General features: G+C 37.1%; 3 protein-coding genes across 3 annotated transcripts; all 3 read left to right on the top strand.

Moving 5' to 3' along the window:
• The first annotated feature begins 2320 nt into the window (after nucleotides 1-2320).
• LOC148577991 (uncharacterized) lies at nucleotides 2321-4240 on the top strand. The gene is made up of 2 exons (XM_088502934.1): nucleotides 2321-3224; nucleotides 3309-4240. Exons 1-2 carry the CDS (start codon nucleotides 2321-2323, stop codon nucleotides 4238-4240), a joined length of 1836 nt encoding a protein of 611 aa, XP_088359060.1.
• A 257-nt stretch (nucleotides 4241-4497) lies between these two features.
• On the top strand, nucleotides 4498-5757 carry LOC107609573 (uncharacterized). Its single transcript, XM_016311578.1, has 2 exons — nucleotides 4498-5364; nucleotides 5470-5757. The coding sequence occupies exons 1-2, from the start codon at nucleotides 4498-4500 to the stop codon at nucleotides 5755-5757; spliced, it is 1155 nt and encodes a 384-aa protein (XP_016167064.1).
• A 1973-nt stretch (nucleotides 5758-7730) lies between these two features.
• LOC107632297 (protein EXECUTER 2, chloroplastic) lies at nucleotides 7731-12687 on the top strand. Its single transcript, XM_016335995.3, has 11 exons — nucleotides 7731-8178; nucleotides 8294-8410; nucleotides 8517-8582; nucleotides 9659-9765; nucleotides 9836-9917; nucleotides 10084-10758; nucleotides 11336-11462; nucleotides 11552-11721; nucleotides 11818-11892; nucleotides 12016-12108; nucleotides 12254-12687. The coding sequence occupies exons 1-11, from the start codon at nucleotides 7924-7926 to the stop codon at nucleotides 12353-12355; spliced, it is 1869 nt and encodes a 622-aa protein (XP_016191481.1). The 5' UTR covers nucleotides 7731-7923; the 3' UTR covers nucleotides 12356-12687.
• Nucleotides 12688-27436: the final 14749 nt, after the last annotated feature.

Raw genomic sequence — 27436 nt, 5'->3', positions numbered from 1 at the left:
GAACGAAAGCATCTCTACACGCTTATCTGAAATTCTACCCAATGAATTACATAAGTATTTCTATCCTTATTTTAGTATTATTTTCGAAAACCCCATTACTATTTTATATCTGCCTGACTGAGATTTACAAGGTGACCATAGCTTGCTTCATACCAACAATCTCCGTGGGATTCGACCCTTACTCACGTAAGGTATTACTTGGACGACCCAGTGCACTTGCTGGTTAGTTGTGCGAAGTTGTGAACCATGTTATTGGCATCATGTTTTTGGCGCCATTACCAGGGAAAGAAAGAGCAATGAATTTTATATAATCAAAGTGTAATCACAATTTCTGCGCACCACTGATTTTGCTGGGTAAAGATTTAGTGTTTTGGAATATTTCATAATGTGCTAAATGCTTAATGGTGTAGGCAGATTTTAGTGTTTTGTAGTTGCTGGTTTTGCTGGTTTTGGAATGCTGAATTTTGGTTTTGCTTAAATGTTTTGGCCACTAGAGCTTCTTTGATTAACTTCTGCTGAGAATATGCTATACACAGGTCTATGATCAGAGAATCATGACTCCCCACGAACATAAGATAATTGGTGAAGGCCTCTCCCATGCCATAAGATTCTATCACACCTTGAGAAAAAAAAACATGCATTATTTTGATTGTTTTGTATTTCCATTAACCACTTCTCTGATTGATACAGGTGATGGTGGTAAGAACTAAGAACACTACCATGCTGGAGTTCTCTTTTGTTTTGAATGTCTTCCATCTCCTGCATACCTGCCTGAGTTGTTTGAATACTTGTATGTGGGAGGGAAGTATATTTTTCCTTACTCGACCTTGTCTTTGCTCTATTCGCAGCTGAAAGCAAAAGATATCAAATGGTGAGTAAGGTAAGATTTGAGAAAGGAGCAAAAGGGAAAAAGAAAGCAACATACTTGGTCATTCTCTAACAAGTCCTTCCAGTTATGCATCTCAACAAGAGCTTTTGCCGCACGATAAGAAAGGGCTACCCGATAATTTAAATCACCCAGCCAAATTATTGGGCTACACAAGTTAAACCAAAAGTTAAATTTAGATTCAGAATTCCAAAGACTAATGATAGATATCATAGAGATGAAGAGCTTACTCATGTTCCAGAATTGTCTGAGGTGAATATTGGTCGCTGGTGCCTTGGACAAGGGAAAACCTTGTCCTTCTCAGAAAAAAAGAAACTCACAAGAACATCTTGAGGTTTTGATGATTGATAAATCTTTATGTTGACATTTAATATTTGATATTTCTTTATACTATTTAACTTGAGTTTGTATATTAATAAGATTATAAGAATTTGATTCATGACATTTAATGTAGTTTTTTAAATTTAAAAATTATTTTAATATTTATATTATACTATAATTATATTTTAGGATGTTTATTTATAATTTATTTATTACTTTATTTTAAAATGGTTTTTTTGGTTGACCCACCGATTAGACCGGTTGGATCAGTAAACCAATAAACCAGTAGCTAGAACGGTTTGATAATCGATTCGATTTTCCGAACCTTGGAAATAACTTACATATAGTAGGGTAGATTATTAAAAAGGACAAAATTAAAAAAGGATTTTAGACACCAAAACAAATTTTGTTATTATATATTGTTATAAATTTTTATTTTTCAATTACTAGTTGATACCACAAGATTTTATTTATTTATGAGGTAATGACCAAATCAGTACTCGAAAGATTAAAATGCTGACATTGCGGTACCTGACTATTGAAAACGACAAAATGGTACCTGGTTGATTTTAAAAACTGACAAACGTATCCATAACCTGGCCGGACCTAAACTCTGGTGAGGACAATGCTTACGTGGTCACCGGATTATGCTGACAAATCATGTTTTAATTGAGTTGTCATTTCTAATTAATTAATTTGCTAGCCTAGGTGGAAATTAGGTTAATTGGAATTCAATTTGCCCCCAAATCATTACTCTTTGCCCTAATCCCAAATCAACAAGTGTTGTTACTGCTGGGTGACTTACTGTGACTTAGTGTTTCACGTAGAGTAAAAGTGAAAGGTCACGTAAAGAGGGAAAAGAGGGAGAGACGTTGCCCTGGTTACTTGGCGCGAAGAAGAACGAAGAGGATTTGAGAGACATTGTCGAAGTCGTACCGTCAACAAGGAGGGGTTGGTAGTGGCATCATCGCAACCCCAGTCTTCGCTAGGAAGAACGCTACGTAGAGGTAAGTTCACCTTCACTCCATCCTCTCATTTACGTGCTTTCTGTCGACAGCATTATTATCATGTTGATTGTTTTATTCATTGTATCTTTCCTCTATGATTTTTTAGATGGATCGTCTAGTTACTTTTGTTTATCATCATATGGGTGCCTTGAAAAAGGGTGTTGACGGTAATGTGATATGCGACGGGGGTTTAGTAATTGAGATACACCGGGTGAATGTGGAGACATGTAATTTGTTCTTTGTTGAGGGTTTATTTCTAGACTTGGGTTACCCTGGATACAATGAGGTGTACTGGCTAGAACCTGGTTTAGAGTTAGGTAAGGGTCTTAGAGTGCTTAGGACAGATGCTGAAGTCATGAGAATGTGTGAGAGTGCGATGAAGAATGACAACACTGTACACCTATATTTTGATCACCCCATTGACGCAAACCATGAAATCATTGATGAAGAAGTCGTATCTGATGGTAGTAGTGATAGTGTGGTTGAAGTTAATCCAGATGGTGATAGTGTCAAGGAGGATGAAGTTACTAATAAGGTTGACGGTCATGCTAATGAGAAGGAGAATGAAGGTGTGAATGAGACCAGTGGTGAGGTTAATGAATTGGAGATGGTATTGAGTGTGGCTGTGAAGGAGAATATGAATGAGGGTGTAAATGAGGCCACTATTGAAGTTAACGAGTCGAACAAAGGTGAGAGTGGTGCAGGGTTTGAAGCTGCAAATGACGGGAATGCGGAGAAAGACACTGAAGGAGAATCAGCTCCGGAGAAACCTGCTAAGAAGGTTAAAAAGAGACATCCAAGACCAGCCCCTAGTGGTTTACCCCGAGAAAGAAGAGCTGCCGAGAATAAGGGTGTAAATGAGAGTAACCATGGAGAAGCTGAAGCTGGGAATGAACCTACAGAGGAGACCAATGTTGATGATGTTGCTGGTCTCAATGGAGGTTCTGAATTTCGAGAACCTTTCGTGGATGAGGAAAGGGCAGAGGAACCTGTTACAGAAAACCTAACAGGTATATTAGTTTTTTTTTTTAGTTAGAGGATATGTGAATAGAAATTGCTTCAATTCTCATGTATCTCAACTGACTTTGCAGCAGATAATGTAACACAAACTAGTGGGAGGGACAATGCAAGGAGAAATCATCCAAGGCCTCAACTGTCTGGGCAAAGAATTGTACCTGGAAAGGAGGATGAAGCACCAAGGGTAGAGGTGCCAAACCCGAATAGAGAAGATGGTGATAGTGAACCTAAGATGTACCAATATGAATCCGAAGAACTCTGTAGCCCCCCTGCAACTGATGACGAAGACGAACCTGTATTTCCTCAACATAATCCCAACACGCCATATGGAAAAATAACTCTGGAGTTGAATATGGAGTTTGAGACCATGGAGCAGTTCAAAGCAGCAGTGCAGAAGTACAACATACAAATTGGGAGACAGGTGTTCTACCTTAGGAATGAGAAGAAGAGGTGTAGGGTGATCTGCTATGATCCAGACTGCCCTTGGTTGTGCTACTGTGCCAGGACCAACTACCCAGCATCCTTTCAGATAAAGACATTTGTGGACGAGTATACGTGCCCCAGGAGTAACAAGAGTAAATCTGTTTCATGTGCTTGGGTTGCTGAGGAACTGGTCCCAAAGCTGAGGATCCATCCCAACATGCTACAGAGAGAGGCACAGGAATGGTTTAAAGTGGAGTATGACATCTCATTCAACGAGAGGATGATGTATAGGGCTATGGACAAAGCCAAGGAAGATATCAAGGGAACAGAGAAAGATCAATACCTAAGGCTCAGAGACTACCTTAACAAAATCATGAAGGCTAATCCTGGTTCAAGAGCCAACATGGGGACTACTCCACAGCCAGAGGGGTTGCCTAAGTTTAGAAACTTGTACATCTGTTTGGCTGCTTGCAAAAATGGCTTTAGAGCAGGGTGTAGGCCATTTATTGTTTTGGATGGGACGTTTCTGAAAGGGTATTTTAGAGGGCAATTACTAACAGCAGTTGGTCAGGACGCGAATAATTAGCTGTTTCCAATAGCGTATGGGGTTGTTGATGCAGAAACTAGGGAAAATTGGAGATTCTTTCTGGAGGAGTTGCACACAGACATTGGGGACTTCAATGAGAATGGCTGGGTTTTTATGTCAGACCAGCAAAAGGTGATGTGGACTATCTTAATGTTTTTTGAGTTCCTGTAAGTATATATAAATTAGTTTTCAAATGTCCTCTAATTCATTGTGGTTACCATTCAATGCAGGGTTTAATCCTAGCATTATAGGACGTCATGCCAGGGGTGAAGCACAGATTCTGTTGTATGCATATGTGGAGAAATCTGAACAAGAGATGGAAGAATAAGGAACTTAAGGCAACATTTTGGCAATGTGCAAAGGCAACTACTGATCAGGAATTTAATGATGCAATGGGAGCTGTGAAACGGATCAATAAACAGGCCTGGGAGTATTTGTCAAAATTTGAACAAGAACAGTGGTCGAGATCAAGGTTTTCAGACTGGCCAACGGTAGACAGTTTGACAAGCAACAACTGTGAGTCATTTAACTCAACAATCGTGGGACTTCGGGGGAAGAGCATCTTAACAATGCTTGAGGAGCTTAGGTTCTACATCATGAAGACAATGGCAACTCACAAAGACTCACTGATGGCTTATACTGGACAAATAGCCCCTGTACAAGTCAGTAGGTTAGAGAAAGAAAAAAGACAAGCTAATTACTGGGAAGCACAATGGTGTGGTGATGATGAGCACAATCAGTTTGAAGTAACAAAATGGCAGCATAGAGTGAGAGTCAATACACGAGAGAGGACATGCTCATGCAAAAAATGGCAGCTCACTGGACTAACATGCTATCATGGGATTGCAGCAATTCAAAGAAAGAATGAGAAACCTGAAGACTATGTCCATCACAAGCTCACTATCGAGGCTTATAATAGGACTTATATGTTTCACATTAATAGCATACCGAGTCAGGAGTACTGGGAGCATCACAAAGGGCTGCCATGTCTGCCCCCTCCATACAAGAGGCCTATTGGCAGACCTACAAAGAAGAGAAGAAAGGATAGCACTGAGCAAAGTTCTGACAGCCAATACAAGGCCAAGAGAAGATATGGACAGATAACATGCCAAACCTGCAAAAGGGTAAGCAACACAAAAACCATTACTTATATGTATTTACTTTACCTTTTATGTCCTATCTGCAACTTTATTAATGCTGTTTTACCTTACTCATGTGTTTTTTGCAAGGCTGGACATAATAGCAGAACTTGTTCTGACAAAGCAAGTGGAACAGCAGCTGAAGAACCAGATCTTGATGAGGATGAAGCTAGGGAGCAAGAAGCTAACTGGGAGGAGACCATGGAGGCTGCACACGCTGCACATGTTGCAGATGAGGAAGAGCTCACTCAAAACCATCCACAAACTCAGCATGATCAGGTAAATGTTAATGATTTATTTTACCTTCTTATACTAAACTGTTGGATCTGTCTCCATAGAAGATTTGATTTCATGAATGCACAAACTGATGCAGAATAACATCAATGATGGCAACACTACAACAACTGCTTCAGCCCCTAATGTAGCCACCATACCAGCAGCAACCAACCATGTGCTCCACCAGCTAGTTCAGAACCATCACCAGCACCAAAGAGGAGAGGCAGACCATCTTTTGTTAGGGGCAATACAGTTCCACCAAGAGGAGGAGGCAGCACCACTCGAAGAGGAATGGCAGCCACTACAACAACTCCAACTCCAGCACAAAATGCAGCAGCTGCACCACCACCCCCTACTCAACCTAGTCTTGTCAGTTCTGATGTTGGGTCTAAATCCCAAATTCCTGCATCTCCATCCAATGTTGGGCCTCAGCCTCAAGGTCCATTACTTAGGCCCACTCTTCAGGCCCAACCTATAGTACCATTTAGGCCCCCAACTGTGACTAGGGAGACCATGGCAGCAGCAAGCCCAGCCACCCAGAGCAGGTTCACAGGCTTCATGCCCACCCCATCCTTGAAGAAGAAAAAGCCATCCGGACCACCACCATCAAAGCCATCAACAAATGACAAGAAATGAGCTTAGATTCTTGGGTTTTTTAGTTTGTTGTTATTTGCATTTTGGACATGATTTACTTAAAATGCACCCAACAGCCATTATGGCATGTAAGTGCTAACCTAGTGTTTCTGTGTTTTGTTACTGTCATCTTGGGTCTGTAGCAGTTACTATGAACATGTGTCATTTTGGTTGTCTTATTTGGGGCCTGAACTTTGTTACTCTAAATAGTTAATGGTTATAACTTGATGTTATTTTGGTGTTTTATTCAGTTTATGTTTACAAAACTAATTGACATGGCTTACATAGACTCCATGTATCTTGGTCAAATCACAACAACAACAACAACTCAATCAAAGCACAACAAGAACACAGCATACATTAATTTATCTCAATTACATTGAGGACAAGATTACAAAATTCCAATCTCTCACTGTTATACTATTATAATCTACAATGTCTACCTACTTAGCCACCCTAAACATAATCAAGGCCACATTTAACCCAATCAAAATACACATAAAAATTAGGCACAACTCAACCCTCTTCAGATTCTCCTTCATGTCATTCACCACAGATAGTACCATCATCATCCTTTGAATTTTCTGGCCATCCCCACAGTCAACATTGATTCTGCCTTTCTTTTTGGGTTCTGATTTGCCCAGCATATTACTGTTCTCTGAAGAAACCTCTCCTTCCACACATTCCGCTTGTATTTCATCCAACCATTGGAAATACCCACAACGCATTTCTGTGTTCTGGCACAACACGAAGAGTTCAAACATCAGACAACAATCGAAATCTAAAAATGAATAAGAACAGACGATACACCAAGAAGGGATATTATTCTACTTCCTCACATATTCATCACAATTCCAATCTTATCTTCCACAGAGGGCAGCGTAGAAACCATCTATCAGGGTTGCTACTTGTCTTCGACTTCAACGGAACCACTGGAAGGGGACAAAAGCAACAGCCATCGTAACTTTTACTCACAATGCCCGAAGCACCATCCACGTCGCAGGCTTGCATCGAGGGCTGCCTTCTCAGCGTTGCAGATTTTCCACGAGCCCTTGCAGAATGCATCTTCCAATCTTGGATCCCCTACTGCGAATGAATGAACAGAGAGCGTTGTTGATTTGGGATTAGGGCAAAGAGTAATGATTTGGGGGCAAATTGAATTCCAATTAACCTAATTTCCACCTAGGCTAGCAAATTAATTAATTAGAAATGACAACTCAATTAAAACATGATTTGTCAGTATAATCCGGTGACCACGTAAGCATTGTCCTCACTGGAGCTTAGGTTCGGCCAGGTTATAGATACGTTTGTCAGTTTTTAAAATCAACTAGGTACCATTTTGTCGTTTCCAGTAGTTAGGTACCGCAATGTCAGCGTTTTAATCTTTCGGGTACTGATTTGGTCATTACCTCTTTATTTATTTAAAAAAAAAAAAAAAGCACTTAGTGAATTTTGTGAGCGTGTGGTTAACACAAGAAAAACAAGAAGCTTATCCATACCCAGGTGCAGGTGGAGAGGAAGAAGGCACATACATGTTCCAACCACATTCCTCTTTCTTCATTATTCATTGATTCAATAATTGTGCTTTTCAGCCATTAATTCGAACCTTGACTTTTGACTCTCCAAAACTGAAACATGGTGCTGGTGGCGCGTGCCATCTCCGATCCACAACTCCGACCAACCCTAGCCCCAATTCCGGCGAAGCTTGTTCCAATCCCGAATACGATCCATTTCCTTCAATCTCAATGCATAAGAACACCGAAACGCAACGTCTTCTGCCGTTGCGTTCCTTCTCCCTCTTTCTCTTCCCTCGAAGATTGGGATTGGAATCGATGGACCCGCCATTTCTCCCAAATTGAACACGCCGAGAGCTTCGCCTCTCTCCTTCAGGTGAATTACCTCTTCATACCTTTTCTTTTAATATTTGATTTTAATTTTAATATTAATCTTCTTGAAAGTTATTATTTTGTTTATGTTGTTATTGAAAAAAATGTTACTTTATTAGTTTCAACTGGAGGATGCAATTGAGAGGGAGGATTTTCGAGAAGCTGCTAGGGTGAAGAGGGCTATAAACGAAGCTGCTAGAGAAGACACTGTTGCTGAGATCATGTCTCAATTAAAGGTTCTAATTCACATTTGAATTTGATCAATTCATCTCAGGTTTTCATTCTTTGTATTGTGTATGATATCTTCTCTTTGTCTCTATGTTTGTTTGTTTTTCTTCTCAGAATGCCATTGATGAGGAACGTTATCATGATGCTTCGAGATTGTGTAGATGCAGTGGAAGCGGTCTGGTACAATTTAATTCCAGTAACTATTTAGCTTCTTCTTTGTTAACAGCAAATGGTACATATGAATATGTTTTCACAAAGACGGCAGAAAGTTGATTATTTGCTATGTTTATTCAAATGAGTTGCACAAACCTAAGAGCTTTATTAGAAAGGCAGAAAGTTGATCGTGCACTCATTTTGCTATTTTGATATGCCAATAAAAAACGGGTTACACAAACTTAATAATAGGAAACGGTTACTTTTTTCTTCCAGCGTAATTTTATGTCACAAGCTGTTATACAAGCATTAGCTTAATCACAATGAATAGTGGTACAACTGCACAGTTCATAAAACCGTGCAGTATTCTTCCTACAAGTTAGAAGCAATGGTGTGGATTGGGGATGGAGTGAGTGAGTAACAAGTTTGTTTGTGAAAATAATTTGGCATTAGAGTGAGCTGTATGACTGGAACACACTCTCAGTTCAAACAACAAATTTCCCAATTAATATCATACTTCTCATTATGTGCTTTCATCAATCCCATCAGGTTGGGAAAGGTTGTCATTCCACAATCAAGGGGTGGATGAACTGGGTTTTGATAACCATTTAGTGCCGAGGAGAGTTGCTCTTGAAAGCAACATGGATTAGAGGGGAGAGCTGCCACTTGGAATTGAACTCTTTGTCCTACCCTCGGCTGGAAGGGAGCATGCTTTAAACTGAAGTGTCCTATTGGAGTCATACAGTAGTCTACAAAAGGATACATGTTAGAATATGTTACTGTTATTAGTCATTTAATCTTATTACACAAGCTTACTTTTGAGTTTCTACGGACTTGTTAGTTTGGATATGATCATTAACATATTTTGTTTCCTAATTATATATTCAGCTTTACTGTCATAGTTCCTTCTCTCTTTTATGTGATATCTACTTAAGCTCTATGATAGTACGATTTCTTAAATACAATTGCCCTAGTTTTGAAAGTTATCTTCAAAACGTTAAAACTAATGGTGAGAGCATCATATATGTCACTAGTGACATAAGATATGTTTTTGTGAAGGACATTCCATCCATATTTATTAACATTTTAACCACTATGTGCAGATCGGCTGGTGGGTAGGCTACACGAAAGATTCAGACGACCCCTTTGGTAGAATAATACATGTAAGTTCTGGTATGGGCAGATTTGTCGGCAGGAGTTACAGTCCAAGGTATGTTAATTCTAGTTTTGGTTTTATCTCTGGTTTAGCTGGGTGCTCTGCTCATTTTGGTTTTTTACAGGCAGTTGATCACAGGATCTCCTGGGACCCCAATATTTGAAATTTATGTGGTAAAAGACGCTGATAGCACATACCATATGCAGGTATTGTTCAAATTTTCCTACTAGACTATACTTCTGTGTTTCAATATATATATATATGGCATGCCTATACTGAGTCTTTTGTCCTTGACATCTTACATTTGTACAGTTATCAATTCTTTACTACTGTATAATTAATGTTCTTACCATATCTGTTAACACCTAATAGGTAGTGTACTTGCGACGAGCTAAAGGGAATTCAATGAGTAGCCCTCCATCTACAGTTGCTAAAAGCCCATCCAAAACTGAGGTAGAGAATACATCATCAGTTGAGATGCAGGAAGACAAAGAGAAGGTTGAGATAAATGATGAGAAAAACAGGAATATTGAGGGAACAACAGAAGAAGGCATTAAAAGTGTAATAAATTTCCTTAAAGAAAAAATTCCGGGATTGAAGGTGAAAGTTATGAATGTTAATGTTGAGGAGGAAGGAGTGAAGGGTCATGATTCTATTAAGCAATTTATGCAGGAAAGTAGTAATAAAACCAGCTCCAGTGAGAATCCTGGAGAGGAAAGTAATGATCTTGATAAACCTGATGAGATCTCTTTCAAAGCAGATAGTGATGTTTCAGAAGAAAAGGATTTGGATATGAAGCTTTTTATTGGTGGTGTTGTACACAATAATGACGACACTCCTGCTAAGGATGAATATATTCGCCTACCAGCAGAAATAGAAGATATGGAAAGAGATTCTTTTCTCTTGCATGTCCCTAGGGGCAATCTTGATTATCAGGCTAGGGAACAGAAATTGCCCAATTCAAACATGGCAGCACAAGGAGTCCCGGAGCTTATGCCTTCTGATGTTGCCAAGGCATTTTGGGCTTCCGACAAGGTCTCTTCCAAGGTGAAATAGAGATCAGTGACTTTATGTAGTCACCAAATATGATTTTGAATTTGTGATAAAAATCAAGTTGACTAAAGTGTTTTAATGAATTATGCTGATCTCTCCTCAAGTTTATGAAACCTAAGTGATCATCTTTTCTAGTTCTAGGAATTTCAGACTGCAATATTAAATTTTCATCCTTATATTCCATGAAAAGTTAGGGTAAGTCTTTTTATAACTCAAAACCAGATGATGTTCTCTAGGTTTCCTAAATGTTATGGGAGTTTAATTAATTCTACTAATTGTTGTTGTTGTTGTTGTCGTCGTCGTCGTCATCATTATTATTATTATTATAGGGGTTATTTATTTTTCATGTATAGTTCATGTAATTATATTTCTGAATCATCAAATTTAAATACCCCGGTGACTATGGCAAATGTGTGTTTTCCCCAAAAATGATGGGTGTTTCATATTTATCTAAAATTAAGAAAAAAAAAAAAAAAAACAACGGTTGATTCCCTTGTTCCCTTACAAATTTTTTGCTTCCATCTCATTTCTTTTTGGATAATGAACTGACCAATGCCTTCACTTGATTCAGGTTTCAAAAAGCGTACGTGAAATTGTCAACCTTGCTATCAATCAAGCACAGAAAAAAAGAAGATTATCTGAGTATACATCATTCAGTCGGATTCCTACATCAAGAGGGGATTTAGATCCTTTTGATGGTGAGGTTGCTTATTCCTATGCTAATTGTGTTCCATAGGATTTGTGCAAAGAACCATTTGCAGAGTGAAATCTACTTGTTGAAACGTAGGTCTCTATGTCGGTGCCTTTGGACCTTATGGCACTGAAGTAGTTCAACTGAATCGGAAATTCGGACACTGGAATGATGTGGACAATGAACACAACCCTTCAGATGTGGAGTTCTTTGAATATGTAGAAGCAGTGAAATTGACTGGCGATCTTAATGTTCCTGCTGGCCAGGTTTATGCATTTTGAATCTCTTCGTCCCTCGAGTCATTATAGCACTTATTTTGTTTATACATAAAAGAAAAGCAAAGTTAAATTTTTGGTATTCAGGTGACATTCCGTGCAAAAATTGGGAGAGGCAATCGCAACACCAACCGTGGGCTGTATCCCAATGAAATAGGAGTGGTAATTGCAATCTATAACTTAGTTCCTTTCAGCATGTGTTCATGCGTGCACACATATGTGTGCACGGCTGCTTTGGACTGTTGTGCAAAACTTACAATACGCATTTCACATTTCTACTTACAGGATGCAAGTTACAAAGGCCAAGGGAGAATTGCAGATTTTGGTTTCCGAAATCCGAAATGGGTTGATGGAGAATTGCTCATGCTTAATGGCAAGGTATGAGATGGATGGTTTGAAGTGTTTGTTGTGGCTTTTTTGTTTCCTCTCCCATGTACAAGCATGGTTAATTGTAACTACTAATGGATCTGTTATTATTTGGCAATTTGTTTTGATAATTTTTCATTCTCCTCGTCATATTTAGGGCTTTGGACCTCATACAAAAGGTGCAGATATCGCATTTCTTTATGTTGTGCCTGAACAGAGTTTTATTGTGCTGTTCAACCGGTTGAAATTACCAGAGTGAGCCATTGTTCCCTGATCCAGTCTAGTTCCTTTCTTTTATGACGGTGAGCAGGCATCACGGATTCTGACATCGGTAAAGAGAATACTATTTCTGACATTTTGAGATAAGATAGTTTTCGCAGCATGCAGGTGCTTGTAATTTATTTTTTTTATTTCCCCCCTCCTTACTTCCGAATCCTTTCACTAGATCATAATTCTTTTTGTTCTTCTTCCATTTTCATTTCCTGTCACTTTGTGTATAAACCACTTTGCTGATTATGACAAGATTGTTTTACATTCTTTCCTCTGCAAAGGAGAAAGTAAAGAAATGGTAAAAGTCATATATTCTTCTCATGCTTTCTTCAAGAGGAAAGAATATACTTAATAGTATGTTAGTCTCATAAAGTGCCTCAGATAAGTTTTAGAGAAAAGATGCTTTTCATTGGCTATGGTAGGTAGATATTCCTGTATAAACCTCTGTGCTTTTGGTTATGGTGGGAGGAAGACATAAAATATGTCTAGTGAGAAGTAAGAGTAGCTTATTCGTTTAGCATGTTGCTTCCCATGGTTGCGCTGCTATAATGCTGTATTTAAATAAATGGATATCATTAAAACGCGTAGGAGGAACCTTACCAATAGGAGTTTGGTTAAGGTACGAAGGAACTTATGTTAGCTCTTCCATTCCATGAAGGAAAATCTAGGACTAGTGAGTAGTGACTAGTGACCTATTTTATCTCTCCATTACAAAAACTTGTTGGCATTTAAATTGGACCCACTTTAGATTTTCTTAAAATATGTTTTTGTAAATCATTTTTGTCTTATATTAGCTGTCAGAATATTTGTGGACTTAACACACATTATTGTAGCGAGAGAGGCATTTTATGGTACCTGGGACAGTCTCACTCATTTCCCCATTATTGTCATATGTTACATCAATAAACCCTGATTAGCCACACTTTATTTTCTACGGAGGAAAATGATTAACTTTCACTGATTTTTTTTTTTCTTTTTTGGTACTTTCCTTTATGGAATAAATTAAGTAAAGGTAAAATTATATATTCTTATGAAGGAAAATGTTTACCTATCATTTTTGTTTTTGAGAATTAGATGAAATAGATAATGAAGTTGATCTATGTTTTCTTCATATTTAAATGGCTCACAGATCACGAATCCAAGAACTTCAAACTGGGGGAATATTGAAAAGGAAAGGTATTATTGTATTATTAAGAGGTTTAAACCATATTTTAATGAACAGCACTGGTGTCGCAATCATTCGGGTCTCGACTTCACTTTTCATTGGCTGATTCATTGACGCGCAACCATAGTATTAGTATGCTACTAGATTTGACTTGCATGCAATTTGGAATTCATAATTAACGCAACTTGATTGCATTTATATAATATAGAGGCAAATATCAAATCCACCTTCGTAAGATTCTGGTACTGATAAGATGGTGCTTGATTTTTGTTATTGACAAAATAATTTTTGAATTATTTTAAAATTTGACAAATGTGTCCTTGAATTTATCAAAATACATCTCTGTTGAATAAAATGTTGAAGTGGCTACTATATTTTGATGACATGGCATGTTTCTTTAGCTAATTATTAAGTTATTTTTTATAATTAATTTTAAAATTTACAAATAGAAAAATTCCAATTCTTTTGCTCTAATTTTTGCTAAGTTATACTCTTCTAAGTCAATCTCTACAAAAGGATTCGCCTCACGTCTTTTACGGTTCTTTCCTCTTTCACTATTGCTGTTTTAGGCACCACTACCACCACTGATTTGAAAACCACTATAAAAAGTAGTTGGACCACCATAACAAGACAAAACAAAATAGTTCAAAAAAAAAACTAAAAACAAAAATTGAAGAACAATAAAGAAATATTAGATGCTGAAACAACAATGAATCATGATCTATGATACTACAACACACCAAATCGCACAATAGAAACTTCAAGCTTCGAACTTGAAATCAAACATGCAAATAACAAAATCAATAAACAACCATCTGAAACAAAAAACCTCAAATAACATTAAGAGGTGGAGGCAGAGAAGGAAGTTGTAACGACTAGTAGCGAGAGAAGCGAGTATATACGAGCGGCGACTGGCGGTTAACAGTGAGTAATTGCGAGCAGTGACTGGCGGCGGGGAGACAAGGCACAGCTGCCAGTGAGAGGTGCGACGACGCCAATGAGTGAGACACTACTACTGTTGTATGTGTCTGTTCTTATGCTAGACCACAGGGAGAGAAGCGAGCCACTACAAAGCACAGACGGGCGAGGTGACGCTGAGGAGACAGTAGTAAAGGTGCAGGGATGACAAAGAGTGGGTTCAGGCAAAGTGATAGCAGTGAAGGCATAGGGACGACGCAAGCTAGCGAACATAGAGGACTCGGCGACGAGACAGTGACTGTGCGATGTCGGCGACAACATTACTATGAGAGTGAGAAGGTTGAGGTACCGCATTTTGGCTTTGTGAGAGTGAGAGAGTGCGTTGGGGATGAGGATTAGGGCTTCGGGGTGGGGGATTTTCCAGGTTGGATTGAGATAATTAATTAAAAATTCCACTTTGGTATATACATTTAACAAGGTTGCCATATCATCAAAATACGATGGCCACCTCAGTATCTTTCTCACCAGAGACGTGCTCCGACGAATTTAGGGGCACACTTGTCAAATTTTAAAATAATTTAGGGACCATTTTGTTAATAACAAAAGTTAGGTACAATTTTGTCAATACCAGAATCTTTCGAGTACCGATTTAGTATTTACCTCTATAATATATGCTAAGGAGCTTTCATGAAGTTGTTACTTGCCGAGTTGTTGCCCACTTTTTCATTTCTTAAAATAGTCATAGAGAAAGTTCAGCGAACCAACCATACGTGCAGTCAACTTGAACAATTTTTTAAAAATTTTGATTTAAAATTCAAAAATTTAGGATTAGGTTCAGAAATACGCACCACCTAACATTAACCCCTACTTTGACTTCCCGCTCTAATCAGTCTTTCTCAAAGTCGTGACCTCCATCGACAATTCTTGTCCCTCCACCTGCGTCCTCCCTCGCGCCTATTTCCTCCCCCTCCACTGCATCTATCATTCGCCATAGCGTCCTTCCACCTCCTCCGCGTTTTCGAGTTGCCCCTGAGGTGTCCCCCTCCAATGCATGTGCTACTCGCCCATGCATCCTCCACCTCTACGCTGCCTGCTAGTCGCTCCTGCGTCCTTTCTCTTCACGGCATTTCTTAGTAGCGTTGTTCCATCTTCCTCTCGTAAACGCAGTGTTATCAAGCACTTCCACTGCTCTCCCCTTGCGAGCTCAACTTCGTCGATCATCGCCACATCCCCTCCCCTCAAACGCAGCGCCGTCGATAACCGCCGCAGGCCCTCCCCTTGCAAACACAATGCTGTCGATCATCGCCACAGTCCCCTTTTCTCGAATGTAGCAACCTCCGTCTTAGGCATCGTGTCCCGCCACATTCAAACACAACTTCTTCTTGGTTTTGGATGATTATTTTTACTATTTTTGGATGTTTCTTTCTCCTAAGTTTTATATGTTTCTTTTTCTTATGTTTTGGATGTTTTTTTTTTTTAGTTTTGGAGGATCTTTTTAATAGTTTTAAATTTTTCTTGCTTAGTTTTCGAATGTTCTTTTTTTTAATGTTTTTTTGGATGTTTCGTTTTATTAGGTTTTAGAATTTTTGAAATGATTTTGGATATTTCTTTTTTGTTAGGTTTTGAATGTTTTTTTTTTTTGTACGTTTCAGATGTTTCTTTTTATTAAGAATTTTGATAATGATTTTTAAAATGGCTTTGAAATTTTAAAAATAATTTTAGAAATGATTTTGGAATTTTTAAAATGAATTTTGAATATTTAAATAAATTTTTAAAATAAATTTTAAAATTTTCAAAATGGTTTTAAATATTTTTTTTTTTAGATTTTGGATGTTTCTTTTCATTTAGATTTTGGATCCTTTTTATGATAGTTTGAATTTAGGTTCCTTTCGAAGAGATAATTCAAAAAAATTGCTAATTGACTGCAGATGACTACACCTCTAATTGATTATCTAGCGAGATTGATATTCGTATGACGGAATTGAAGAGAGTTAAAATACAACATAAAAAATACAAATAATTTTTCAACAAAAAAATCATTAATAAACAAGTGGAATTGGAAAGGTAAAACTTATACCCATGAATAAATAAAAATGACATTCAATCCACTAGTTATTAATAAAGTAGTTGCGTGCGATTTTGTTTTCATATATAGTTTATATAGAGACATACAAGAACTTAAGAAGCAAGGAGATTGAAATCGAAAGAGGTCAGTGAAGAAAAAAGACTGAGAGGGCCTTAGGAAAGAAAATGGCTACCTCGTTAAGAAAAATGTTCAAGGGATACCACTAGCGTAGGTTTTTATTACAAATTGGGAAGTCACTTTGGGGAAACATTCGCCACAACTTTATTCGTTGCTTTACAAGAGTTCCAAAATTTTAATCTTTTTTGTGATTTGCATACACCAAATTCAAAGTGAATTCTTTTATTGATGAATGATCAATTTCTGAAAAAGGTTTATTAAAGACAAAAACTTATTAGTGCACTCCCTTTATTATTTTATTATATTTTTACTTTCATCACCCTTATATTATATTGATAGAATATTTGATTATCAAATTTATTATTCTTTAGTTATTTTTTTAAATTATAATATGATGTCAACATTTTTGTATTTTTGAACTTTTTAAATTTTTTTGTTCTTCAAATTTTTTTTATGAGACTGGCATCTTCTAATAGAGAGAACTCTCAGATATAGGCACTTGAAAGGGATAGATCATTCCTAATAGAAATATGTATCGTATACACTACTACCCCCGGAGAAGGTAAAGAAACTTCTTTCTACTTAAAATATCTATACTTTTCTAACTAAGTCAATTTAAAATGACATCGGCCAGTGAGAAAATGAGCTTCAGAATTGGATCAAAGCCAAGGGAAGGCTATTTTTGTTTGGATTACTGTCTTAAACAAACCTGAAAGCAGCTACACCTCTTCCGGTAGGTCTAGTTCTCCCATTCTCTGATATTTTTCATTTTACTGGATTTCTCTCGCAAAAACCTAAAGGAAATCAACCAGAAGCACGAAAGCAAACCATCCAACTAGCAACAAAGCAACCAACGGCTGCCAAGATGAATGCAAAGGGTAGACCTAGTGGAGTGGGTTGATTACTATAGCTGGTACTCTTACAAGGTTGTTTGCCTGTTTGCTGCCTCTATTTCTTTATCATAGCCACCTCACTAACTAACTTAGTGAAAGCTAGAGTTAATGGACACTAATCATCAATCACTTGGACATTAGCAACTCAAGTTCACCTAAGTTACTATCCCAAGCCAAGAACACAAAAATTCTACTCTAACATCCTTCCAAGCATTTTATCAAACACTTGGAAGGCATAAAAGGAAAACAAGATAAAATGACAACAAGAATAAAATCTAACAACTACCAATTGTAAGGAATTAACAACAACAATTCAATTAAACATAAAGAAACATAAAATATAAATTGCATTAATAGGAATCAAAGAAACAAGAATGCATCAACAACAAAGTAAACAAATACAAGGAATAAAATACTAAACTAGGAAAGTAAAGGTAAAGGAACAAGAAACTGTAAAGGAAAATTAAATCAAGACATGAATTAAACCTAGATCTACAAAAATTAACCTAATCTACATCTAACCTAATTCTAGAGAGAAAAGAGAGCTTCTCTCTCTAGAATTCTAACCTAAAGCAGTGAACTGAACTAATTGCTCCCCCCTTGACCCCTCTTGAATTTTGCATGTAATAGCCTCAGAAATGAGTTGGATTTGGGCCTGAGAAGTTCAGAAATCGCCCCCAGCGAATTGCCTTTAATGAGGTCACGTGCCTGCTGTGACGCGTACGCATGGGCCATGCGTATGTGTCGTCTGGCATTTTCTTTCTCATGCGTATGCGTCATTCACACGTACGCGTCGCCTGGACGACCTCCTCTTCACGCGTGCGCGTCATGCCACGCGTGCGCCTCGATCTACGCACTCCAAATCCTTATTTTTTCATGAATTCTCCACTTTGCATGCTTTTCTCTTCACTCTTTTGATCCATTCCTTGCCCTTTGCAATCCTAAAATTCACTAACAAATACATCAAAGCATCTAGTGGAATCAAAGGTGAATTAAAATTAACCAATTAAAGGCGTAAAAAGCACGTTTTCACACTTAAACACAAATTTAGGGAGAATTACAAAACCGTGCTATTTCATTGAATATATGTGAGATAAGTTGATAAAATCCTCGAAATTAAGCACAAGATAAACCCTAAAAATGGGGTTTATCAACCTCATCACACTTAAACAATAGCATGTCCTCATGCTAAACTAAGAAAGAAACGAAGGGTATCAATATTTATTCAATGCAAACTACCTAAATGCAACCTATCTAAATGCAATCTATCTAAATGAATGCAATTAAATGTTTCTACCTACTTGGTTAAAAGTAAATCAATCTCGAAGAACATATATAAGAAAGTAATGCTAAGATAGTATGATAACTCATGAATTCCACTAATTCAAATCTCAAAATAAAGTACAAATAGACTTGCAAGAAGAAAGCTCATGAAAGTCGGGAACAAGGAGTTGAGTATCGAACCCTCACCGGATGTGTATCCGCTCTTAGTCGCTCAAGTGTATAGGGTTGTTCCACTCAATTCTCCTCTAATCATGATTTCTAAGATTTGTTTTTCATCTAACAATTGACAATTATTTAATGCATGCATACATTTATCATGAGGGCTTATCCATAGGTTGTAATGGGGTTAGGGTTAATGTGAGGTTATATTTGGTCAAGTGGACTAGAATTTGAATCTTTGATTAACTTAAACTTTCCACCTAACCTATGACAACCTATACAATTTAAATGCTAACCTAACTACCCATTCTTTACTTTTTCACACACTCATGCATTTTTTTTTATCACAACACATATGCATTGTTATTATTACTTTACTTTGGGGCATTTTTGTCCCCTTTTTATTGCTTTCTTTTTCTTTTCTTTTCTTTTTCATTCATTTTTTATATATGTATATTTTTTCTTTTTCTTTTTTTTTTCTTTTCAAACTAAAAATATATACAAGAGCATCAATGCATATGGTTTAACATTTAATGCATGAGTATGTACCCAATTCCTAAGATCTTCAATGAAAATACAAAACATACTTTTACCTCAACCAATGTCCCAAGTTTTTCCACACTTGAATGATACACACACTCACTAGCCTAAGCTAATCAAAGATTCGAATAAAGGACATTTATTATTTTTTGCTTTAAGGCTTGTAATGTACTAAAATTAAGAACAAGAGGGGATTAAAATAAGCTCAAAATTGGCTAACAATGGTTGATGAAAGGTAGGCTATTTGGGTATACATGTATACATGGAATAATGGATGTATACATGGAATAAAGAATCAAATATATACATGTATACATATAAATGCATGTATACATGGAATAATGGACATAAAGAATCAAACAAATCAAAGATTATAATCATAGAAAGAGAATAATACACACAAGAAGGAAAGTAGTGGTATGATGTAACCACACAATTAGGATCAAAACTCACAAGGTTGTGTGTTCTTAGCTCAAAAACCATGTTCCAAAATACATTTTTCAAGCAAGTTCAACAAAAATTTTTATTCAAATTAGTGAAATGCCCTAAAATAGTTTCTTGGAAAAGAAATCATCACTCTAGCCAAGTAGTCCTAGCAAGAAAGAAATGGATGGCAAAATATGTACAAATTCTACTATTATGAAACCTATCATGCAAATGCAACACTAACTAACAAAAAAATTGAACATTGGTGTTGGAAAGGGGAGTATTTACCCACGGAAGTCGGTCTCGACCTCCCCACACTTAAAGATTGCACCGTCCTCGGTGCATGTAATGACGAGCAAGGTGGATGGGTTGCTATAACTGATGAGTTTCTTCAAAAGATTGTGCGGATGACTTGTTTGTCATCTCATGTAGAAACTTTTCCTTTTCCTTCTTGGTGGCCAGCCTAGCAGGAGAGAAAAAGAAAGAAGATTAAGCCCATAACAAGGATATCAAAGTAAATAGAACATAGGCGGGGACTAATGCCGAATAAGAGTAGGGTTCTCAACTACATGGTAGCTACAACATGTAAGTGAAAAAGCAATATAAGAGAATGGCATATCAATAACACTTGATGCACGAGTAAAATCAAAGCACAAGTAAATGACATGAAGAAAACACTCAGAAGCATCAAGTTCAAATAGGAAAGAGTGGGTCATGAAAGACAATATGAGTACATATCAATGCACAAAGGATACAAGAGTCATCAAAGATTAAGCATTGACCTAAAAATTTCATCACTTAATAATATCAAACAAGTCAAGAAGCACAAAAAGAATCTAAGAAATTCTCAATAATTGAGTAGGAAAGTTCAACACCAATGTTAAAACAAGAAACTAAGAAAAGAAAATAAGAATGAGCTACAAAAATAAAATTAAAATGCAATGAATGAAAATGCACAAATGCAACATACCAAAGAAAATGAAAAATAAGAAAAATGAGAATTGGAATTTTGAAGAAAGTGAAAATAAGAAGGTAAGAAAGGAAGAAGAAAGAAAAAGAAAGAAGAAGTAAGAATAAGAAAACAGGGGAGAAACAGGGCGCGAAAGCGATGCGCGCGCTTCATCCACGTGTGCGCGTCGAAAGCAGGAATGGCATGTGACGCGTAAGCATCGACCACGCATACGCATGGATTACAGAAAATAGAGATGACGCGTACGCATCAGTCATGCGTACGCGTGGGCATCAATTGTGCTATTCGCACAAAGGCAGCACCACTCCAGTTCAACTCTCTGGTTTTTGTACTAGGAGTTTCAATATGGCATACGACGCGTGCCGTCGGCCACGCTCACGTGTGGCGCACCATTTTTTTATAGAAGAATAAAACAGAAACAGGGCACTCTCTTAATCTATATACATTCTAAAGCAACCAAAATTCAAATTCAACAACAAATCTTTTGGGTTTTGAAAAATTTTCAAATAAAAAACAAACAAAACTTCCACTTCAAGCACATACAATTCAACAACAATTATTCTAATCAAAACATGAATCTAATAAGCAACCTATCAATCAAAGCAATGTAAAGAGTATAGGAATTAAGAAAAACTACCTACAATGGTAACTCAATTCATTCATTGATTATATCTACAAGAGAATGGAAAGAGGTTACCATGGTGGAGTGTCTCCCACCTAGCACTTTTATTTAAAGTCCTTAAGTTGGACATTTGGTGTAAGCTTTGCTATGGTGGCTTATGCTTGAACTCTTCCTTGAATCCCCACCAATGTTTGCACTTCCAATAGCCTCCTGGATCCCAAATTAGGCACACAAGGCATTTAAGGAAGCTTAAGCAAATGACAAGACCCCAAAGTTGATGGTTGTCTATGTATATTCCAGGGTCCCATACTTTGTTTGTCAACCCCCTTTCTTCTTGATCTTCATGCTTCCATTTGAGTGACAAACTTATTGAATTCTCCTTGTAACTCCTATTCATCATCCTAAATCCCTTGAATTGAGCTTCACTCCAACCATGAATCCTAAAATTTGAGCTTCCTTCCACTATGCACCTTGATTCTTATTGCCAACCAACACCCAACTATTTTCTACTTTCTAACCCACACATAACTCTAAGTTGACCATCCGTTTCTAACAATGCATAATGATATCGGCCAAGGAAATTAAAGGATGAGATGGTTACCCATTCAACTTGTAATTTGGATGGTGACTTAGCAAGGAAGATATCCAATGGTCTTGACATTTTAGGCTCCACTTCCTTTGACTCCTCCTTGATGACTTCCATCTTTTGACAACTTTCTTCAATTTCCTCTTGTTTTCTAACTTCTTCCAACTCTTTCTCATTAATCAAAATATGTATTAGAGGTTGTGCACATTCCTCCTTAACATCGGTTTCACATCTCATGTTAAAAGCTTCAACAAGATCACCATTGTCACTTGGTGTAGAGTTGTCTTCAATGATGGAGTTTCCTTTTTGTTCAACCTCCCCTAGATCTTTGATGAGCGGATAATTTATACGCTTTTTGACATTGTTTTTAGTATGTTTTTAGTAGGATCTAGTTACTTTTAGGGATATTTTTAATAGATTTTGTGTTAAATTCACAATTCTGGACTTTACTATGAGTTTGTGTGTTTTTCTGTGATTTCAGGTATTTTCTGGCTGAAATTGAGGGACTTGAGCAGAAATCAGATTCAGAGGTTGAAAAAGGACTGCTGATGCTGTTGGATTCTGACCTCCCTGCACTCAAAGTGGATTTTCTGGAGCTACAGAACTCGAAATGGCGCGCTTCCAATTGTGTTGGAAAGTAGACATCCAGGGCTTTCCAGCAATATATAATAGTCTATACTTTGGCCAAGAATTGACGACGTAAACTGGCGTTCAACGCCAGCCTTCTGCCCAAATCTGGCGTCCAGCGCCAGAAAAGGATCCAAAACCAGAGTTGAACGCCCAAACTGGCACAGAAACTGGCGTTCAACTCCACAAATGGCCTCTGCACGTGCAACACTCAGGCTCAGCCCAAACACACACCAAGTGGGCCCAGGAAGTGGATTTATGCATCAATTACTTACTCATGTAAACCCTAGTGACTAGTTTATTATAAATAGGACCTCTTACTATTGTATGAGGCATCTTTTGATCATCTTAGGATATTAGGATCATCTTTGGATTACCTTATGATCCTTTGATCACGTTTTAGGGGGCTGGCCATCTCGGCCATGCCTGGACCTTCACTTATGTATTTTCATACGGTAGAGTTTCTACACTCCATAGATTAAGGTGTGGAGCTCTGCTGTTCCTCAAAGATTAATGCAAAGTACTACTGTTTTCTATTCAATTCTTCTTATTTCGCTTCTAAGATATCCATTCGCACCCAAGAACGTGATGAAGGTGATGATTATGTGTGACGCTCATCATCCTTCTCCCTTATGAACGCGTGCCTGACAAACACTTCTGTTCTACATGAAATAAGCTAGAATGAATATCTCTTAGATCTCCTAACCAGAATCTTCGTGGCGTAAGCTAGAATGATGGCGACATTCAAGAGAATCCGGAAGGTCTAAACCTTGTCTGTGGTATTCCGAGTAGGATTCAATGATTGAATGACTGTGACGAGCTCCTAACTCGCGATTGCAGGGCGTTAGTGACAGACGCAAAAGGATAGTAAATCCTATTCCAGCATGATCGAGAACCCACAGATGAATAGCCGTGCCGTGACAGGGTGCGTGAGCATATTATTCACTGAGAGGACAAGATGAAGCCATTGACAAGGGTGATGCCTCCAGACGATTAGCCGTGCCGTGACAGGGCATTGGATCATTTTCCCATGAGATGACCGAAAGTAGCCATTGACAGTGGTGATGTATCACATAAAGCCAGCCATGGAAAGGAGTAAGACTGACTGGATGAAGATAGCAGGAAAGCAGAGGTTCAGAGGAACGAAAGCATCTCCATTCGCTTATCTGAAATTCCTACCAATGAATTACATAAGTGTCTCTATCCCTATTTTATTAATTAATATTCGAAAACACCATTATCACTTTATATCTGCCTGACTGAGATTTACAAGGTGACCATAGCTTGCTTCATACCAACAATCTCCGTGGGATTCGACCCTTACTCACGTAAGGTATTACTTGGACGACCCAGTGCACTTGCTGGTTAGTTGTATCGAAGTTGTGACAATTATGAATTAAGATCAAAGCACCAAGCTTTGGAGCCATTACCAGGGATTGTTCGAGCCTGGACATCACAATTTCGTGCACCAAGTTTTTGGCGCCGTTGCCAGGGATTGTTTGAGTTTGGACAACTGACGGTTCATCTTGTTGCTCAGATTGGGTAACTTTCTTTTCGTTTTCTTTTCAAAAATTTTTCAAAAATATTTTTCAAAAATTTCTCCTTTGTTTTCGAAAAAAATTAAAAAAATAAAAATGTTTTCAAAAATTTTATTCAAGATTTTTAAGAATGAATTCTAGTGTTTCATAAAGCATGTTGAAGCCTGGCTGGCTGTAAAGCCATGTCTAAATTCTTTTGGACTGAGGCTTCAACTAATAACTTCAATGCATGTAATTCCATATATCACAGCTTGGCTGGCCATTGGCCATGTCTAGTGTTTTGGACTGGAGCTTTCTTTGAAAGCTTGGCTGGCTAGTGAGCCATGTCTAATTCCTGGACTGAAGCTTTAGACTAACATGGCAAGATTCCTGGAATTCATATTAAAAATTTTGGAATCCTTATTTTTCTTTTTAATTTTCGAAAAATATAAAATAAAAATCCAAAAAAATCAGAAAATCATAAAAATCAAAAATATTTTCTGTTTCTTGTTTGAGTCTTGAGTCATATTATAAGTTTGGTGTCACTTGCATATGCATCTTGCATTTTTTCGAAAATATCATGCATTCATAGTGTTCTTCATGATCTTCAAGTTGCTCTTGGTAGTTCTTCTTGTTTGATCTTGATGATTTTTTGTTTTGTGTCTTTTCATGTTTATCATATGCATTCTTGAATTCTTAGTGTCTAAGCATTAAAGAATTCTAAGTTTGGTGTCTTGCATGTCTTCTTTGCATTAAAAATTTTTCAAAAATATGTTCTTGATGTTCATCATGACATTCAAAGTGTTCTTGGTGTTCATCTTGACATTCATAGCATTCTTGCATGCATTCATTGTTTTGATCTAAAAATTTCATGCATTGCATAATTTTCATGTTTTCATAAAAATTCAAAAAATCAAAAAAAAAAATATCTTTCCCTTTTTCTCTCATCAAATTCGAAAATTTGAGTTGACTTTTTCAAAAATTTTTAAAATCAAGTTGTTTCTTAAAAGTCAAATCAAATTTTCAATTTGAAAATCTTATCTTTTTCAAAATCTTTTTCAAAAATCAAATCTTTTTCAAAATTCTTAGTTATTTTCGAAAATTTCAAAAATATTTTTCAAAAATCTTTTTCTTATTTTTCCATCAAATTTTCGAAAATAACATAGTCAATTAATGTTTTGATTCAAAAATTTGAAGTTTGTTACTTGCTTGTTAAGAAAGATTCAAACTTTAAGTTCTAGAATCATATCTTGTGATTTCTTATGAATCAAGTCATTAATTGTGATTTTAAAAATCAAATCTTTTTCAAAACTAATCCTATCATATCTTTTCAAAATATCTTCTTATCTTATCTTTTTCAAAAATATCTTTTCAAAATATCTTTTCTAACTTCCTAACTTCTTATCTCTTCAAAATTTGTTTCAACTAACTAACTAACTTTTTGTTTGTTTCTTAACTTTTTCAAAACCACCTAACTAATTCTCTCTTTCTAATTTTCGAAAATATCTTCCCCTTTTTCAAAAATTTCTTTTTAATTAACTAATTATTTTTATTTTTATTTTTATTTCAAAAAAATTTTCGAAAAATACTAACTAATTTTCAAAAACCAATTTTCAAAAATCACTAACTCTTTTTCAAAATAATTTTCGAAAATTATTCCTCCCCCATCTCATTCTATTTATTCATTCATATCCTAACATCTCATCTCACATCTCTTCCATTCTCACAGTTGTGTTTCTTCCTTTATATTACATTCCTTGTCTCCCCCTTTTCTTCCACTCACAAAGGGATCCATATACTATGGTATAAAGGATCTCTATTATTATTATCATTTTTCTGTCCATTCTTCCTTGTCATATGAGCAGGAGCAAGGATAAGAACATTCTTGTGGAAGCAGATCCAGAACCTGAAAGGACTCTGAAGAGAAAATTAAGAGAAGCTAAAATACAACAATCCAGAGATAACCTTTCAGAAATTTTCGAACAGGCAGAGGAGATGGCAGCCGAAAATAATAATAATGTAAGGAAGATGCTTGGTGACTTTACTGCAGCTAATTCCAATTTACATGGAAGAAGCATCTCCATTCCTGCCATTGGAGCAAACAACTTTGAGCTGAAACCTCAATTAGTTTCTCTGATGCAGCAGAACTGCAAGTTTCATGGACTTCCATCTGAAGATCCTTTTCAGTTCTTAACTGAATTCTTGCAGATATGTGATACTGTTAAGACTAATGGAATAGATCCTGAAGTCTACAGGCTCATGCTTTTCCCTTTTGCTGTAAGAGACAGAGCTAGATTATGGTTGGATTCTCAACCTAAAGACAGCCTGAACTCTTGGGATAAGCTGGTCACGGCTTTCTTAGCCAAGTACTTTCCTCCTCAAAAGCTGAGCAAGCTTAGAGCTGATGTTCAAACCTTCAGGCAGAAAGAAGGTGAATCTCTCTATGAAGCTTGGGAAAGATACAAACAGTTGACCAAAAAGTGTCCTTCTGACATGCTTTCAGAATGGACCATCCTGGATATATTCTATGATGGTCTGTCTGAGTTATCTAAGATGTCATTGGATACTTCTGCAGGTGGATCCATTCACCTAAAGAAAACGCCTGCAGAAGCTCAAGAACTCATTGACATGGTTGCTAATAACCAGTTCATGTACACTTCTGAAAGGAATCCTGTGAACAATGGGACGCCTATGAAGAAGGGAGTTCTTGAGGTTGATACTCTGAATGCCATATTGGCTCAGAATAAAATATTGACTCAGCAAGTCAATATGATCTCTCAGAGTCTGCATGGAATGCAAGCTGCATCCAACAGTACTCAAGAGGCATCTTCTGAAGAAGAAGCCTTTGATCCTGAGAACCCTGCAATAGCAGAGGTAAATTACTTAGGTGAACCTTATGGAAACACCTATAACTCAACATGGAGAAATCATTCAAATTTCTCATGGAAGGATCAAAAGCCCCAACAAGGCTTTAATAATGGTGGAAGAAACAGGTTTAGCAATAGCAAGCCTTTTCCATCATCCACTCAGCAACAGACAGAGAACTCTGAACAAAATGCTTCTAATTTAGCAAATCTAGTCTCTGATCTATCTAAGGCCACTGTAAGTTTCATGAATGAAACAAGGTCTTCCATTAGAAATCTGGAAGCACAAGTGGGCC

The sequence above is a fragment of the Arachis ipaensis genome, chromosome B1 (genome assembly GCF_059453495.1).
Source record: "Arachis ipaensis isolate K30076 ecotype BB chromosome B1, ASM5945349v1, whole genome shotgun sequence".
NCBI classification, from domain to species: domain Eukaryota; kingdom Viridiplantae; phylum Streptophyta; class Magnoliopsida; order Fabales; family Fabaceae; genus Arachis; species Arachis ipaensis.
The sequence above is the reverse complement of the archived record's forward strand: the minus strand, read 5'-3'. Positions and strand labels throughout refer to the sequence as shown.